Source organism: Arvicola amphibius, chromosome 5 (genome assembly GCF_903992535.2).
Source record: "Arvicola amphibius chromosome 5, mArvAmp1.2, whole genome shotgun sequence".
NCBI classification, from domain to species: Eukaryota; Metazoa; Chordata; class Mammalia; order Rodentia; family Cricetidae; genus Arvicola; species Arvicola amphibius.
In genome coordinates, this window is record NC_052051.1 from 42,842,321 (window position 1) to 42,857,898 (window position 15,578).

General features: G+C 43.9%; 1 protein-coding gene across 1 annotated transcript in view; it reads left to right on the forward strand.

Annotated features, from left to right (window-relative positions):
• The first annotated feature begins 2,374 nt into the window (after positions 1-2,374).
• The window catches only part of Fermt1 (FERM domain containing kindlin 1), a 34,267-nt gene continuing 21,063 nt past the window's right edge, over positions 2,375-15,578 (forward strand). The window contains exons 1-5 of the mRNA XM_038331167.1: positions 2,375-2,528; positions 4,582-4,815; positions 10,333-10,479; positions 11,731-11,944; positions 12,841-12,943. Coding sequence (XP_038187095.1) covers positions 2,375-2,528; positions 4,582-4,815; positions 10,333-10,479; positions 11,731-11,944; positions 12,841-12,943 — 852 coding nt within the window. The remainder of the gene's footprint in view (positions 2,529-4,581; positions 4,816-10,332; positions 10,480-11,730; positions 11,945-12,840; positions 12,944-15,578) is intronic.

The window sequence follows — 15,578 nt, forward strand, 5'->3', positions numbered from 1 at the left end:
GACCCAGGAAATGAGCAGCGAGAAACCCATCTTTTTTAAGACCAAAGTTATTTACGCATGTGCAGAACGTTATTTTAAAAACCCAGCCTCGGAAAATAGCATTTTGGAGACCATAAGGCTCTTAAAGCCCTTCTATGATACCGTCAAGAGGGTGTTTTCATTGTCTCTTCGTTGCAGATCTGTTTGTAGAAATGATCTATGTTAATAAAAGCTAGAATTTCTTTCATGTAGTTTCCTCCTGTTACCCAGGACATTTCTCAGAGCGATGGTTAAGTTTAGAGTCTATAAAGGGGATGGATTCATGTTTGGGTTCCCACATCGGATTGAATATGATTTACAGCAGGCGGCCTACCTTCCCTCTGCCCAAGCTTCCCCGGTTTTCAGATGAGTGTTGTTGAGAGTGGAGGACCTGATGCTGGGATGGTCGCTGATGCACACCAGAAATGCTCCCGCAGGCTGATGAGGGGAACAAGCATTCAGGCCGGTCAACCACTGGATGCAAGAAGCTGCCCTGAGGGCTTCCGTATTGAGGGGCACACCACTGCGTCTTGGGATACTTCCAGTTATGAAACACTCCTGAGCTCTTGTATATGATTCAGACACCTTCAGTCTGTACTGCATGTTCAGATTGCAGTAGTTCATCTATGGATTTGTGGTAGTTAATGTATCTGGTGTATTTTTGAGATTTGCTTAGTGCTTATAATATACACCATGTGAGATGAATATGTGGTGTGACATTGGTGGTTTAATTATCCACCAATTATTATGAAAACAGTGCATCTCAGACATCATCACCAACCCAGCTTCATACTGGTCTGGTAAGCAGACAGGGGTACTGAGTTCTACATCTACTTTTTCACTTGCCTGTTGAGATGCAGAATGTAAGCCACAGACGCTGGATGGGCCTCAGAGTCACTGGCTCTACCCCACACCTAAGATCCCCTGAGACCTCTGTCACGGTCAGGAGTGCAGTGGGTCCCTCAGGATAGGCCTTGAGAAGCATGGGCTGGCTTTTCGTGAGCCGCCTTACACAGCTGTGTGCAAAGGATTCCTTACAGTCATTTAAATGACCTTTTAGTTAAAGCTTTTGTGAGCCACCATGTGGGTGCTGGGAATTGAACTCCGGACCTCTGAAGAACAGCCAGTGCTCTTAATCACTGAGTCATCTCTCCAGCCTTTGTTTAAAGCTTTTCAAAAGTCTAGATTAGCTGTGTCGTTTGAGGCAACTTCTCAAGTTTTGTTGAAGTCCCTGCCTGCTTTGGATTCTGATGTTCCTAAAACCATCGGGGGGGGGGGGGGGGGGGGACACATCTGGGTCTGGGTTCTCCTTGTTTTCTGTCCTTCTAGTGCCTCCAGCTAGGAGGGAACTACGGGTTTGAGCTTCCTACCTCAAGACTAAAGTTTTGCCTGTCACTCATCATTTTTAATCTTTTGCCAAAAAATGTATTTTTAAAAAAAGTGCTATGGAGCCAAGGTGGCACACACCTGTCATGTCGGCACTTGAGAAACCTGAAGCCAGAGGATTCCAAGGAAGAATCTTAATCAGTGTAATTTATGCATCAATTATTGTGTGCTTTAAAGCAGTAACTTGCTTTGGGGGCTGTAGATCATTTGACTAAAGTGATAAGGCCCTAGGTTAGACACCCAGCGCTATAGAAGGAAAACAGAAGCTTAAGTAAATCTACTGTACGGCAGTGATTATGGTCGTACGCGTATGCCATCACGCACATTAGGTCAGATAATGACTCATGCAGTTATTTTGCTGAGTTTTTATTTGGGGGGTTCTCGTACCAGAAGATGCCAATATTAATGGGAGGAATACAATGACACAGATGTATTAGAGATGCTCAAAAGAGGATTTTAGTGGGAAATGGCTTTAGTGAAAAGATTTTTGAGTTGACTTTATTGAAGTATAATTTGCATACGACAAAATGTGTTGAACTGTCACATTAAAATCTGTACACTTTATCACATGCAAATTGTAATCTCGGTAAAGATGGAGATCACTGGAAAAACTGCCATAGTTTGTTTTATCAAAATAGTTCAGAGAAAGTCAAGAAAAACTAGTAGAAAGGGGAAATGAAGATAGATACATTATGTGGGCAAAAGAAAATACATACCTCAGTGGAGAAAAGAAAATACAGAACTTTAAATAGTTGGGATTTTTCTTAGAAGTTTTGTTTATACATTTATGATCCTAATTTAGTATCTAGGTACCAGAAACCTTGCAGAAATTTTTGAACAAGAATCTAAAACAAACTATAAAAGTAAAAAGCAATGTCCTTTCTCTGACAACCTGCTGGCACCTTCCACTTTCCCCTGCCATTCTGACCTACACTTGTCCTTGTCCCTAAAGACACCTGCCTGTGCCACAATGATGTCATCCAGTGACTTCGCATCTGCTTCTTGGGAGCTTGTGGTCCTAGTTGACCGTGCAATGGAAGAGCGGCAGCAGAAAGAAATCACGCTGAGGGTGTCGGGGGACCTGCATATCGGAGGAGTGATGCTCAAGCTGGTGGAAGAGATGAGTAGGTCATTCATTCTCCACGGTTTTTCTGCTTTCGATCCCTCTCTGTTACTTCACCATTCCGTGGCTGGCCCTAGATTTCCTCAGAGTGTATTCCTCTCCCGTGTGAGAGCTTCCAGTGGAATCCAACCACCTTTGTAAAAGCTTGAGTCTTTAGTGGCAAACTGAAGCTCTCAAGAAGGGTGGAAAGCTGTGCCCTGCAAGGTCAAGGGTCATCCTACCACTGTCATTCATGGTAATCGTAGGTGATATGGCACTGGCATACCGAGTCCATTCTCCACTAATACTTGATAACTTCATGCTAAACTCAGCTCGCTCTTAATGTGTCCTTCCATACTTGCCCACCAACAAAGACAGGAAATCTACTTCTGGCCTCAGAATTTCATGTTTTATTTTGTATTTGTTTGAGGCCTTGGATGCTGACTGCTCATTTATACTGAGATAAAGGTCTTTTCTAAGTGCATCCTATGTCTGTATTCACATGACTCATCATGTAAATCAAGAAGGAATATTACCTGCTCCCCTCTCAAGCCCGGGCTGCTACCCACCCATCCCCCAATCATTAAGGGCAACCACTATCCTGACCTCTCATTTTGCTGTTTTTGAACTTCACGTAAATGCATTTATACAGGATGTACTCTCACACAGCTGCTTTCTTTTATTTAATATTATGGTTGAGAGAAAATCCATATTGTTGCACATAGTTTGGGTTAATCTAATTCTGCTGCTGTATAATAGTCTATTGTGTGGACCTGCCACATTTTATCCACTTGTCCATTGATGAACTTTTGAATTATTTCCATTTTCATTTCATGGAGGTGGTCGAATATATGATCATTATCTCTTGATAGATATTTCTGTTGAAGACTGCATTAATTCATTTCTCTGTTGTTTTAACAAAAGTACCTGAGTATAGGTAACTGTAAAGAAATAAGGGTTATTTTAGCACATGGTTTTGGCTAAAAGTCTAGGGACTACAGCTGATGACAGAAGCCTGAAAGACTCCCAGGACAGCACAAGGCATCATATAGCTTGAAGGTGTGTGTGTGTGTGTGTGTGTGTGTGTGTGTGTGTGTGTGTGTGCATGTACCTGGTCCTCCTGCCTCTTCTTATAAAGCCACTAGATTCGACCAGAGGGTCTGAGTTTTAATGGCTTTACCTAATCTTATATACTTTCCAGAGGCTCCATCTCCCAACACAGTGGTCGAATCAAGTCTCTACCCTCTTCTTTCCTAACAATGGGAATCAAACCCCAACTCATAAAGTCTTCCAAGGGACCCTCAAGCCATATCCCAACCACAACAGAGATAGTCTATGCCACAGAGAACAATTACTGATTCATCGCCTTCCAAAATAATTCAACGCTTCCACTAAGAGCACTGAGAGGAGGGCTTTCTAATTAAAGAAAAGGCAAAGCTCACAGAGAGAAAAGTAACAAGCAAGTTGGAATGGTGATGTCTCCATACAGCGAAATAAAGGACGGGACTGACTTCATCCTGGGGAAGGGAGAGTCCACCTTTGATATCATGTCGAAGGCAAGTCTAGGTGTAGATGCCACACTAAAAGGGAGAATGAGCAGCTCAGATGTCAGTGTGGCCGCTTTGCGAACTGCAAGTACAAGGCTGCTAGAGGAGCTGGGCATGGCCGAGCAGGGTGAACTGTCAGCTCTCCGTGTTTCCGTGTGGCCTGTGGAGACCAGTGTGCTCCCTTGCGATCCGTAATGAGAGGACTCATTTCTCACAGAGGTTAAGATAAACAATCAAGAATGATGCACAGAGTAATTGGGGGAGTGGTTTAGAGTTCATCAGAACAGAAAATTTACTTTATGTTGTTTTTATGATACTTAAATGTAAATGAGGGTAGAGTTCACACACCATTTGCTCCCTGCCCTCCTGGGAGACTTTGGAAGGAAGCTAACAGCTATTGAGCCTTGAAACATAAAAAGAGATCACAAGCTAAAGATTAGTGCTTTACCAGTGGATACACCGAGGTGTCTGGAGGCTGCGTGCTCAACCTCCCCTCACATGCTTAACTGCGTTTTCCGCTTTTTGCAGACGTAGCCCAAGACTGGTCAGACTTCGCTCTGTGGTGGGAGCAGAAGCGCTGCTGGCTTCTGAAAACCCACTGGACCCTGGACAAGTGTGGAGTCCAGGCTGACGCCAAGCTCCTCTTCACCCCGCAGCATAAAATGCTTCGCCTTCGCCTACCCAACACCAAGACCGTGCGACTGCGCGTCAGCTTTTCGGCTGTGGTGTTTAAGGCCGTTGCCGATATCTGCAAAGTGCTGAGTGAGTTCCCTGCGGGGCCTCTGTGCCCTTTAGACTCTTGGCAAAGGAGAACAGGAAAATTACCTGTGCTTCCCGCCTGCCTCGCACGCTGGCTGGAGAACCCTCCTTTACAAGGAAGCAAACTCCCGAGCCCAGTGCAGAGCGCTGCAACTGTTCAAGTGGAATGAAATGAAGGGAACACTATTTGCATAAGTCAGAGCCATTTCCACTCGCTTGCAATTGTTTAAAATACACTTGTAAGTAGAAGTGGTCGTGTTGAGGCTTCTTCTCCAAGCTCAGTTCTCCAAAACACACTCAGAAGTTTAAGACAAACCAAAGAATGGGAGTTTTGTTGAGTCCTTCGTAACGACACATCTCCGTCTTTGGGATGGTGGTACTTCATGATTCAATTCCTTCCTTAGTACTTGGCTCCTGTAAATAACTCTGTCTACAGAAGTCATTCAGAAGAGAGCTTATCAGTGTGGGGCTTTGTCTTGCCAACCCCCAGAACCCATATTTCTAAAAAGATGGGCACAATAGCACACACTTGTAATCCCAGCAATGAAAAGGCAAAAGCACACAGATCCCTGGGATCCACTGGCCAACCAGCCTGCCCTACTTGGCAAGGTCCAGTGAGAGACCCTGTCTCAAAAAAGACAAGGAGGAGGGGGGGAGGATTCTGGGTGCAAGCTGGGAAGGGACAGGGAGAGAGAGGCGGTATCCGGGGAGAATAACCCCTGCAGGAAGAGCAGGAAGTGTGCTGGTGGCAGGGGGAGTTGTGGAGAGTCGGTGGTCCCTCTCCGGGCAGCTGCCGCGGACAATGGCTCTGGGCTCTGATTGTTCTTCATGGACGGGCTCTGTGGGAGCCTTCTCAGCTTGGTCGATCACCTTCCTGGACCTGGGGGGAGTTGGGAGGACCTTGGTCTTAGCATAGAGTGGGGAACCCTGATGGCTCCTTGGCCTTGAGAGGGAGGGAGGGGAGGTATGGGTGGAGGGGAGGGGAGGGAAGGGGGAGAAGGAGGGGAGAGAAAGGGGAGAAGGAGGGGAGGGAGGGGGGAGGAGGAGGGAAGGAGATGGAAATTTTTAAATATAAAAAAAAATAAACCATGAGAAAAAAAAAAAAAAAAAAAAAAAAAAAAAAACAAGGAGGATGACTTCTGAGGAATGACACCAAGGAGGTCTGCTGGCCTCACACACATATGCATACAGGCATATGTGGACCTGTGTGCACACAAATATCAGCATACACACCACACACATAAACATACAAAAATTATTTGTGGATAGAAGCCTAATCTTTGGGGGGGGGGGGTTTAAAATATGATCTTATTATGTGGTCAAGGCTTACATCAAACTTGTGATCCTCCTGCCTCAGCCTGAAAAACACTGGGATCACTGGCATGTGCCACCAGGCTCACCTGCTGAATTAGTGTCTCGTGGTATAGTATCACAGAGACAACACTACCTGATTAGTTCTCTCTTTATGGTACACCGTAGAAAGAGGGACCCTTAGATTAGACCATGAGTGGTTCTTACTTCCTATTTTTTGAAAATGTGTGGGTGCCTTCTTTGACACCAAGAATATTGGTGGCATCGCCACCCAGCATGTGAATGCAAGATATTACACATCACTAAGTAGTCACCGTCCTCCATTAAACAATAAGCTGCTTTATTCATTCACCCAACAAATGCTCATTGAGCCCACTGTGCAGCCAGTAGTAGGTGAATGGTAGACAGTGTGATGAAGGTCAATGAGGTCTTGCCCTTCAAAACAGGCAGAGATGGATAGCCAAAAAATAAGCAAGGAAAAGAGCAGAGAGTGCTGAAATGGGATGGGCGGTAGAGCAAATGAAGGAAAGTATCCACGGATTTAGGAATGCCCATAGGAGACATCAAGGGGTCTGAGAGCCTGAAATGGGATTAGGAAGGAAATCACTACCTCAGCGTATCAATGTCTGGCACACACTGGCTGCCCAGTGGCTGTTTAGTGAACCAACCAATACATGGGAACAGTCCATTGCAAAGCACAAGTTCCTGAAGTGTCCCTGAAATTGTGAAATTGGGAATTGGGAAATTGTGAAGCACAAGGCCATGTTGTACTCTAGTGAGGATCTGAACACCACGAAAGCCATCCCACAAAAAGGCCTTGTCCATTCCCCACGGGGACTAGGTGACATGTCACCGCTGCGGCCAAGCAGTCAGGTGCTCTCTTCTGTAACTGTGGCTTTGAAGACACAGTGCAGAGAGATCTCTGCTCAGCATCTCTAATCGTGGCTCTTCAGTCTAATCAATCAGCACTAACTTGGATTTAGCAATATGGCAGTTTCCCCTGAAGAACAGACGAGGCACAGATTCGGAGCAGAGGAGTTTCACTTTGTTGATTGTTTAATGCGTACACTATAATATATAAGTTGTCAAGTGTGCATAAAATAGACATTTGGGATGGCTCCAGGCGTGGTGTAGCCTTAGAGTCAGGCTTCCTGGATGATAGAGTCAGTTGTTCTTGCCTCTGGGCACCTCACAGTTCACGAACTGACTCGATGAGAGGATCCAAGGGAGCCGTACCAGGACCATTAAAACAGCCGCTTCCTTGGATTAAAGCTGCTCTGTGGGTTATCGGAAGTTCTAATCACAGTTGCACTCTCAGATGACTCAGGAAGGGTTATTGCAGCTGGATTTCTTCAGAATCAGACTCTGAGATAAGGAATCGAGAACTGAGGTCCCGATACCTGGAGATACTGTGTGGAATCCAGACACAGGAAGAGAGATTGTAGACATCTGGCTTTCACCAAGAGTGTTGCAGTGAGGGCAGCCGGGACCTCTGGGAGGCAGTGTGTAGACACAGCCTCTGGGCTGTCCCAGGAGGGTGAAGGTACCAAGGAAGGAGCCTACCACCAAAAGCACCTTTTTTGGGGGGGAGGGGGTATTTGACTTACACTTCCACATCAGTGTTCAACACTGAAGGAAGTCAGGACAGGAAGTCAAACAGGGCAGGAACCTGGAAGCAGAAGTTGATGCAGAGGCCATGGGAGTGTGCTGCTTACTGACTTGCTCCCTTGGCTTGCTCAGTCTGCTTTTTTTTAAAATAGTCATTTTCTTTTTTATTGATATTTATTGAGTTCTACATTTTTCTCTGCTCCTCTCCTCTCTTCAATCTTCCCCCAAGGTCCCCATGCTCCCAATTTACTCAGGAGATCTTGTCTTTTTCTACTTTCTACTTCCCATGTAGATTAGATCTATGTAAGTCTCTCTTAGAGTCCGCATTGTTGTCTAAGTTCTCTGGGATTGTGGTTTGTAGGCTGGCTTTCTTTGCTTTATGTTTTAAAACCACCTATGAGTGAGTACATGTGATAATTGTTTTTCTGTGTCTGGGTTACCTCACTCAAAATAATGTTTTCTAGCTCCATCCATTTTCCCACAAAATTCAAGCTGTCGTTATTTTTTTTTCTGCTGTGTAGTACATCATTGTATAAATGTACCACATTTTTCTTATCCATTTTTTGATCGAGGGGCACTTAGGTTGTTTCCAGGTTCTAGCTATGACAAACAAAGCTGCTATGAACATAGTTGAGCACATATCCTTGTGGCACAATTGAGCATCCTTTGTATATATACCCAAATGGGTCTTAAAGAAGGTTGTTTCCAGCCGGGCGGTGGTGGCACACGCCTTTAATCCCAGCACCCCGGAGGCAGAGGCAGGTGGACCTCTGTGAGTTCGAGACCAGCCTGGTCTACAAGAGCTAGCTCCAGGACAGGCTCTAAAGCTGCAGAGAAACCCTGTCTTGAAAAACCAAAAAAAAAAAACAAAAAAAAAAAACAAAAAAAACCAAAAAAAAAGGTTGTTTCCTAATTTTCTGAGAAATTACCACACTGACATCCAAAGGGGTTGTACCAGCTTGCATTCCCACCAGCAATTCAGAAGTGTTCCCTTTTCCCCACAACCTCTCCAGCATAAATTGTCATCAGTGTTTTTGATCTTGGCCATTCTTACAGGTGTAAGATCCAATCTCAGAGTTGTTTTGATTTGCATTTCTCTGATGACTAAGGATGTTGAACATTTTCTTAAGTGTCTTTCAGCCATTTTAAATTTCTCTGTTGAGAGTCTGTACTCCATTTTTTAAATTGGATTATGTGTTCTTTGGTGTCCAATTTCTTGAGTTCTTTGTATATTTTGGAGATCAGACCTCTGTCTGATATGGGATTAGTGAAGATCTTTTCCCATTCTGTAGGCTGTCATTTTGTCTTGTTGACCGTGTCCTTTGCTTTACAAAAGCTTTTCAGTTTCAGGAGGTCCCATTTATTAATTGTTTCTCTCAGTGTCTGTGCTGCTGGGGTTATATTTGGGAAGTCATCTCCTGTGCCAGTGAGTTCAAGTGTATTTCCCACTTTCTCTTCTATAAGGTTCAGTGTGGCTGGCTTTATGTTGAGGTCTTTGATCCATTTGGACTTGAGTTTTGTGCATGGTGATATCCAGTTATGCCAGCACCACTTGTTAAATATGCTTTCTTTTTTCCATTTGATATTTTTTGCTTCTTTATCAAAAATCAGGTGTTCAAAGATGTGTGGATTGATATCTGGGTCTTCTCTTCGGTTCCATTGGTCCTCCTGTCTGTTCTTATGCCAATACCAGGCTGTTTTCAGTACTGTAGTTCTGTAGTAGAGTTTGAAGTCAGGAATTGTGATGCCTCCAGAAGTTCTTTTATTGTACAGGATTGTTTTGGCTATCCTGGGTTTTTTGCTCTCCCATACGAAGTTGAGTACCGTTCTTTCGAGGTCTGTAAAGAATTTTGCTGGGATTTTGATGGGCATTGCGTTGAATCTGTAGAGTGCAAAAGCACCTTTTTGGAGAGCACAAATCTCTCACATGGACGGGGCTAGCTGCCACAGAACGTGGCTAGCCGCCAACAAAAGCTCTTAACAGACACACAAATGCTCTCAAACTATTGGAAGTCAGGTTGGCACACATGAAATGACAGAGACCCAGAAGGCAAGGTGGGATGTGAGGACACCTCTACAGGGATGGCAGGAAATGATGGGCATTGTGTAGGGGAAAAAAAAGATTGCAGAGTCAATTTCCACAAAGAAAAAAAAAGGATGTGGGACCCTTTGTGGTTTTTTACAAAACCGAAGAGAGAGACAGAGCTAGGAGCAAAGGAAAAGAGAAATCCTGCCTGTCCATGGCTGGCACAGGAGCCGCACAGCGCTGACGGTGGTTGAGCTGGGTAGCAAACACTCAGAGAGGGCGTTACACTATTCCCTTTGCTTGGGGTGTATTTAAAATATCTTCATCACAAATGAAAACACAAACTAGAAACCGCACTAGGCTGACCCCTCTGCCACTATTTGTCCGTATCCAGTTAGAGGGTCCTTGTCCCCTCAAACAGGAGGCAGTGACTTCCATCTGGCACAATCCCCTAAGACCCGTCAAATACACAGAGCAACTGAGTCTCAGAAGGGATTCTTTTTCTCTTTAGTTTTCTCCCTTTTTGTGTGTGTTAGTTCTTACTTTGGTTTTTTTTTTTTTTTTTTTTTTTTTAGATATTAGAAGACCAGAAGAACTTTCACTGTTAAAGCCTGCTGGTGACTATTCTAAGAAGAAAAAGAAGAAAGACAAAAGCAGTAAAGATCCCATGATTGACGACGTCCTGAGCCTGGATAGCTCTTCAACAAGTTCTGGTTCCCCAGGTACTGGGCTGTTTCAGATGTCTCTCCCCACTTTCTCTCTCTCTCTCTCTCTCTCTCTCTCTCTCTCTCTCTCTCTCCTTCCCTCCTTTCCTCTGCCCCTTTCTTTCCATATATATAACAGTTTATGAACTGACAGGACAAGTGGACCTAAGGAAGCCCCCCAGGACCCTTAAAGCAGCAGAGGGATCTATGTCTCCCCTCTCTTCCTTCCTCCCCTACTTTCTCTCCAAACAAAGAAGGAGCAATGCTGCTGAAGGATTAACTGACAAGTTGAGAAGGAGATATATAGTTAACGTTTCGAATTTTTTTATACTTAGACTTTTACCTTAGCCATGCTTAGCAACTCATAATTTTAATTGGATATCTTATGCCGTAAAATACTAGCACATCCAGCGTGAATTGTGGATGATAAAGTACATTTTAGAAAGAAGGTAATTTGGGTAATTTCAATATATTTCTCTTTTTCCTAGTTTGTCTTTGTGCAGTTCTTTCTTCTTCTTCTTCTTCTTCTTCTTCTTCTTCTTCTTCTTCTTCTTCTTCTTCTTCTTCTTCTTCTTCTTCTTCTTCTTCTTCTTCTTCTTCTTCTTGGTTTTTCATGACAGGATTTCTCTATAGCTTTGGAGCCTGTCCTGGAACTCGCTTTGTAGACTAGGCTGGCCTCGAACTCACAGAGATCCACCTGCCTCTGCCTCCCGAGTGCTGGGATTAAAGGTGTGCACTAACAGGCTTTTCCTTAAACATGCTTTCATTTGACTTGTAAAGGAAAGGCAGGTAAAGATTTTTAAAAGGTATACCTGTATCAAAACAACTGTCTCTTACTTTCTTGCATTATCAAGGGCTTTCTTATATAGTCTATTCAGACACAAAGAATAAAGAGTGACCTGAGCAATGTTCAGAGGTAATGGCCAATTATTAGTAAGAATAACTATTGGGTTCTTAAAAGTAGCAGATGTAGCTCTTTGCTATCTGAGACATTTTGTGCCTGTGTTCTCGGTTTGCTAATCACACTAAGAAATAGAAAACTCTGGATGATTAGAAAGGACTTACTTACCAACATTTATCTGTGTTGATTCTTGGAAACTTTTACATCTTTGGGATTCCAGGACTGGAAGGTCCAGATAAGATCTTTACCTGTGCAGCTGATCTCCTACTATCCTGACTCCTGATATCTTTAAAATCAAAGTTCACTTTAGTATAATCTCCTTCTAAAGATTCCTAACCCAGATCATCTTTCATTTGCCTGCCCCACAGTCAGCCCGGGCTTGTACAGTAAGACCATGACACCCACATATGACCCCATCAACGGGACGCCAGCCCTATCCACTATGACTTGGTTCGGTGACAGCCCTTTGACCGAGCAAAACTGCAATGTTCTGGCCTTCAGCCAACCTCCTCCATCACCGGATGTGCTCGCCGACATGTTCCAGCCTCGGTCTTTGGTGGACAAAGCCAAGATGAATGCAGGGTAAGGGGGACCATCTTCTCCTGTCTGAACTGCTGTTCAGACACTTGAGAGGAATTAAAGAGATGGGGGCTATGTAATTTTTTTAATTAATAGGCATGGACATTATGTTTCCCTAGCAAAATTCAGAGTGCCAACTTCAAAAGGAAAAAGGGATGTACATAGACTATGGTGGTCTCAATGCCTTAAAAATGTGAGAAAATTGTCTTCAAATAACTTGATAGCTTACCATCCATGACTGTGACTCTCGATGCTGTTGCAGGTGTGAAAAAAGTGCTGGGGGATGCAGAGTGGTAAACACACACACACACACACACACACACATGTATGTATGTATGTATGTATGTATGTATGTATGGTGGTACATGTCTATAATCCTCAGAAAGCTGAGGCAAGAGGATCACAGGTCCAAAGCCAGCTTGGACTACAAAGTAAGATTCAGGAAGGAAGGAAGGGGGAGAAAGGGAAGGAAGGAAAGAGGGAGGCATGGAGGAAGGAAACACTATCAAACAACACTCCTAGCTCCTTTACTTTCATAGGTCAATGAGAAAACTTTTTATCTTAAAAATTGTAACAGAGCTAGGTGTGGTGGCTTATGCCTTTAATCCCAGAACATGGGAGGCAGAGGCAGGTGATTCTCTGTGAGTCTGAGGACAGCCTGATCTACAAAGCAAGTTCCAGGACAGTTAGGGCTGTTACACAGAAAAACCCTATCTGGAGAGGTTGGGGGGACTGTAAGGTAAAGAGCAAATATAAGCTATTTTGTGCTCACTGGCTTTGTTGATATGGTTTATTCTGTCCATGTCCTTGGATTTATGTAAGATGCAGTCTGTAACACAACGTGGTGGGTAGATGGGAAAAGTGGGCTGGCTTTTAAATCCTACCCTCTTGTTTCCTAGTTGGCTGGATTCCTCCAGATCCCTTATGGAACAAAACATTCAAGAGGATGAGCAACTGCTGTTAAGATTTAAATACTACACCTTCTTTGACTTGAATCCTAAAGTAAGAAATTGTTCTTTTGTTTCATTTTGTTTTCCTTTTGTGTTGTGTGTGTGTGGAAGTTCTACACTTTTCATTTTGTTATCTAGGTCTGGGCTGATTTGCATGAGCTCCTCTTCCCTGCAGGTTAGACTGAAGCAGGTGTGCCTGCTTCTGAACTTTCCTCTCTGCCTCCTCGGGCAGGCTAAGCAGCCTTAGCAGGAGTTGCCTGGGATCTTCGTACCCAGCATGGTGCACACAGCCTCTCAACATTCACAGGAACAAGAAGGGAGTGAGGTGCCTGCATAGCTAGAATCTGCCATGGCTTAGGAAGGAAAGGAGGTATCAGCACTAGGTTGAGGACATGTTCTTAAGAGCAAGCCAGGACCACAAGGTGATCCACACAAAACTCCCCGCTGCAGTGTTAAAACAATCTTGAGGAAAAGGGATCATCTGTCTAATAGCCCTGCTAGCCACCAACTCCAATTCTAAGGCAAATCTCCACCCAAAGCTTATTAGGAAAATTAATGAGGGGTGAGACGAGTCCTTTGGACTTCTACGGCTTTCCTCCTTCCAGCCAGCCATTCTGTGGAGTTGAGCATCCGCAGCTGAATGACCCCTTGTAGAAAACACAAAATGAAACACTGTAATCTCTGGGTGGCCAGACAACCTTGCTGCAGCAGCCCCACCCAGGGTCTGTGCCTACTGCACATCTTCATTTCGTTCTGAGCATTTGTAGGAGGAACTTGCTTCAACCTTCCTCTACTCTCTTCCCCCTGCAGTCACGTCTCTGCCTTCTTGGTTGATTTGTGTCTGTCTTTCAAAAGCCCATCTCAGTTCCCTAGCTTCCCTACTCAACTTCTTTCAAAAAACAAACAAAAACCCACCTTGTTCCTTATTTCTTTTTAGGGATGGGGGGGGGAGTGTGTGCTTACATGTATGTGTCTGTGTGCATGTGTGTGCACATATAGAAGCCAAAGTCAACATCAGATGTCATCTTCTACTACTCTCACCTTATGTTTGAGACAAGGTCCCTAACTAAACGCGGAACTCACCAAATTTAGTTAGACTGCTTAGCAGCAAGCCTCTGGGACCTCCTGTCTACGCCTGTCCATTTCTGGGACTACAGAGAGAACCACCAACCATGCTGGGTGCTGGGGATCTGATCTCAGGTCCCCATGCTTTCTCAGCAACCACTTTGCTGACTGGACCACCTCCCCCAAGCTCTATTGCTGTCGTTTCTATGGAAAACTCTGGCCAGCTGTTGGAAGCTGATGGGTCTGTCCTGTGTGTGGAATGCATGACTCCCAGTGAACTGTGACAAAACAGGAAATTTTTGGCTTCTTAGTAAAAGTATTCAGGGATGATGAATGTGTCACTCTCCTAAGCAACTGTTTCATTTTGCTTTGCTTTTTAAGTTCCTTAATGAACACTATTTATGGTTCCTTTTCTGCATTGTCTACTAGATACAAATTATACATTTCTGTGATTTCATTTTTGTTGTTTTAAAAGTGCTTTATAAATTGCAAAATATTCCTATCATACAAAAAGTAAAAAACCTAGTATTTTAGCTTAAAGTAAAATTTTTTTAATTTATTCTTAATGAAAATATTATATTATTCACCCCCTCTTTCCTCCAACCCCCCATAAACTCTCCCCAACTCCCTCTCAAATTGATGGCTTCTTTTTTCCACTATTATTGTGACACATACATTATTAAATATGTAAGCCAGTCTGCTAGGTCCATTTGTGGTGTTAGGGAGATGTTTAGGGCAGATCACTTGGTGTTGGATAACTGATTAAGAAACTCATCCCTGAGGAAGACTAATTCTCTCTCCCCCAGCATCATTGATGGTTTTGTTGCTCATCATCTATGGATGAGGCACCATGAGACTTCACCCATCCAGGCTGAGATGTCAACTGTTAATTGAGTTGTACAGATCTTATTCGGGCAGCTATATTGTTGAGATTTTGGTGGGTATGTCTTCTCTGTCATATCTGGAAGAAACAATCTCGTAGCAGACTTTCTGGTCATCTGGCTCTTAACAATCTTCCAGAGCGTTCCGGGTTTTAGGTGTAGAGAGATGTGTTGTAGATGTATCAGTTGGGTCTGACACCCCATAGTTAATTGTTCTTTGCATTTTAACCAGTTGTGGTCTCCATTTGTGGCAAAAAAGAATCTTCTTTGATGAGGAATGAGAAATATTTGTGGGTGTAGGGATATTTAGACTGAAGTAAGGGATTATACTGGTTTAAGAATGTGACAGTATTGGGTTCTCTTGAGTTTCCAGTACCAGGCATGATTTCTCTCCGGTTGAGACTCAAGTCTCTTTAGAGAGCTAAGATAAGATAAGAGTACCACTATTGCACCATTAGGAATATCTCGCCATGCTGGTCATTGTTGTGGTTCCTAGATGTCACAGCTGGGTAGGACTTTTAATTGCTTTTCTTCCTTGACATTTTGCATAACACCTTCTGGTGCTGTGCCCCAGGAGGGAGGTTTTCAGGTCATATCCAGTTCATAATCCTTAGAGTCCTGTGGCTGAAATTCGTGGTGTCATCAGCAAGGACTTACCTTCAACTTCTGGGAAGCAACCAAGGGTGACATCATAACCTATATTATTTTATGAGTCTCTTGAACTCCCCCGACCAACAAGTC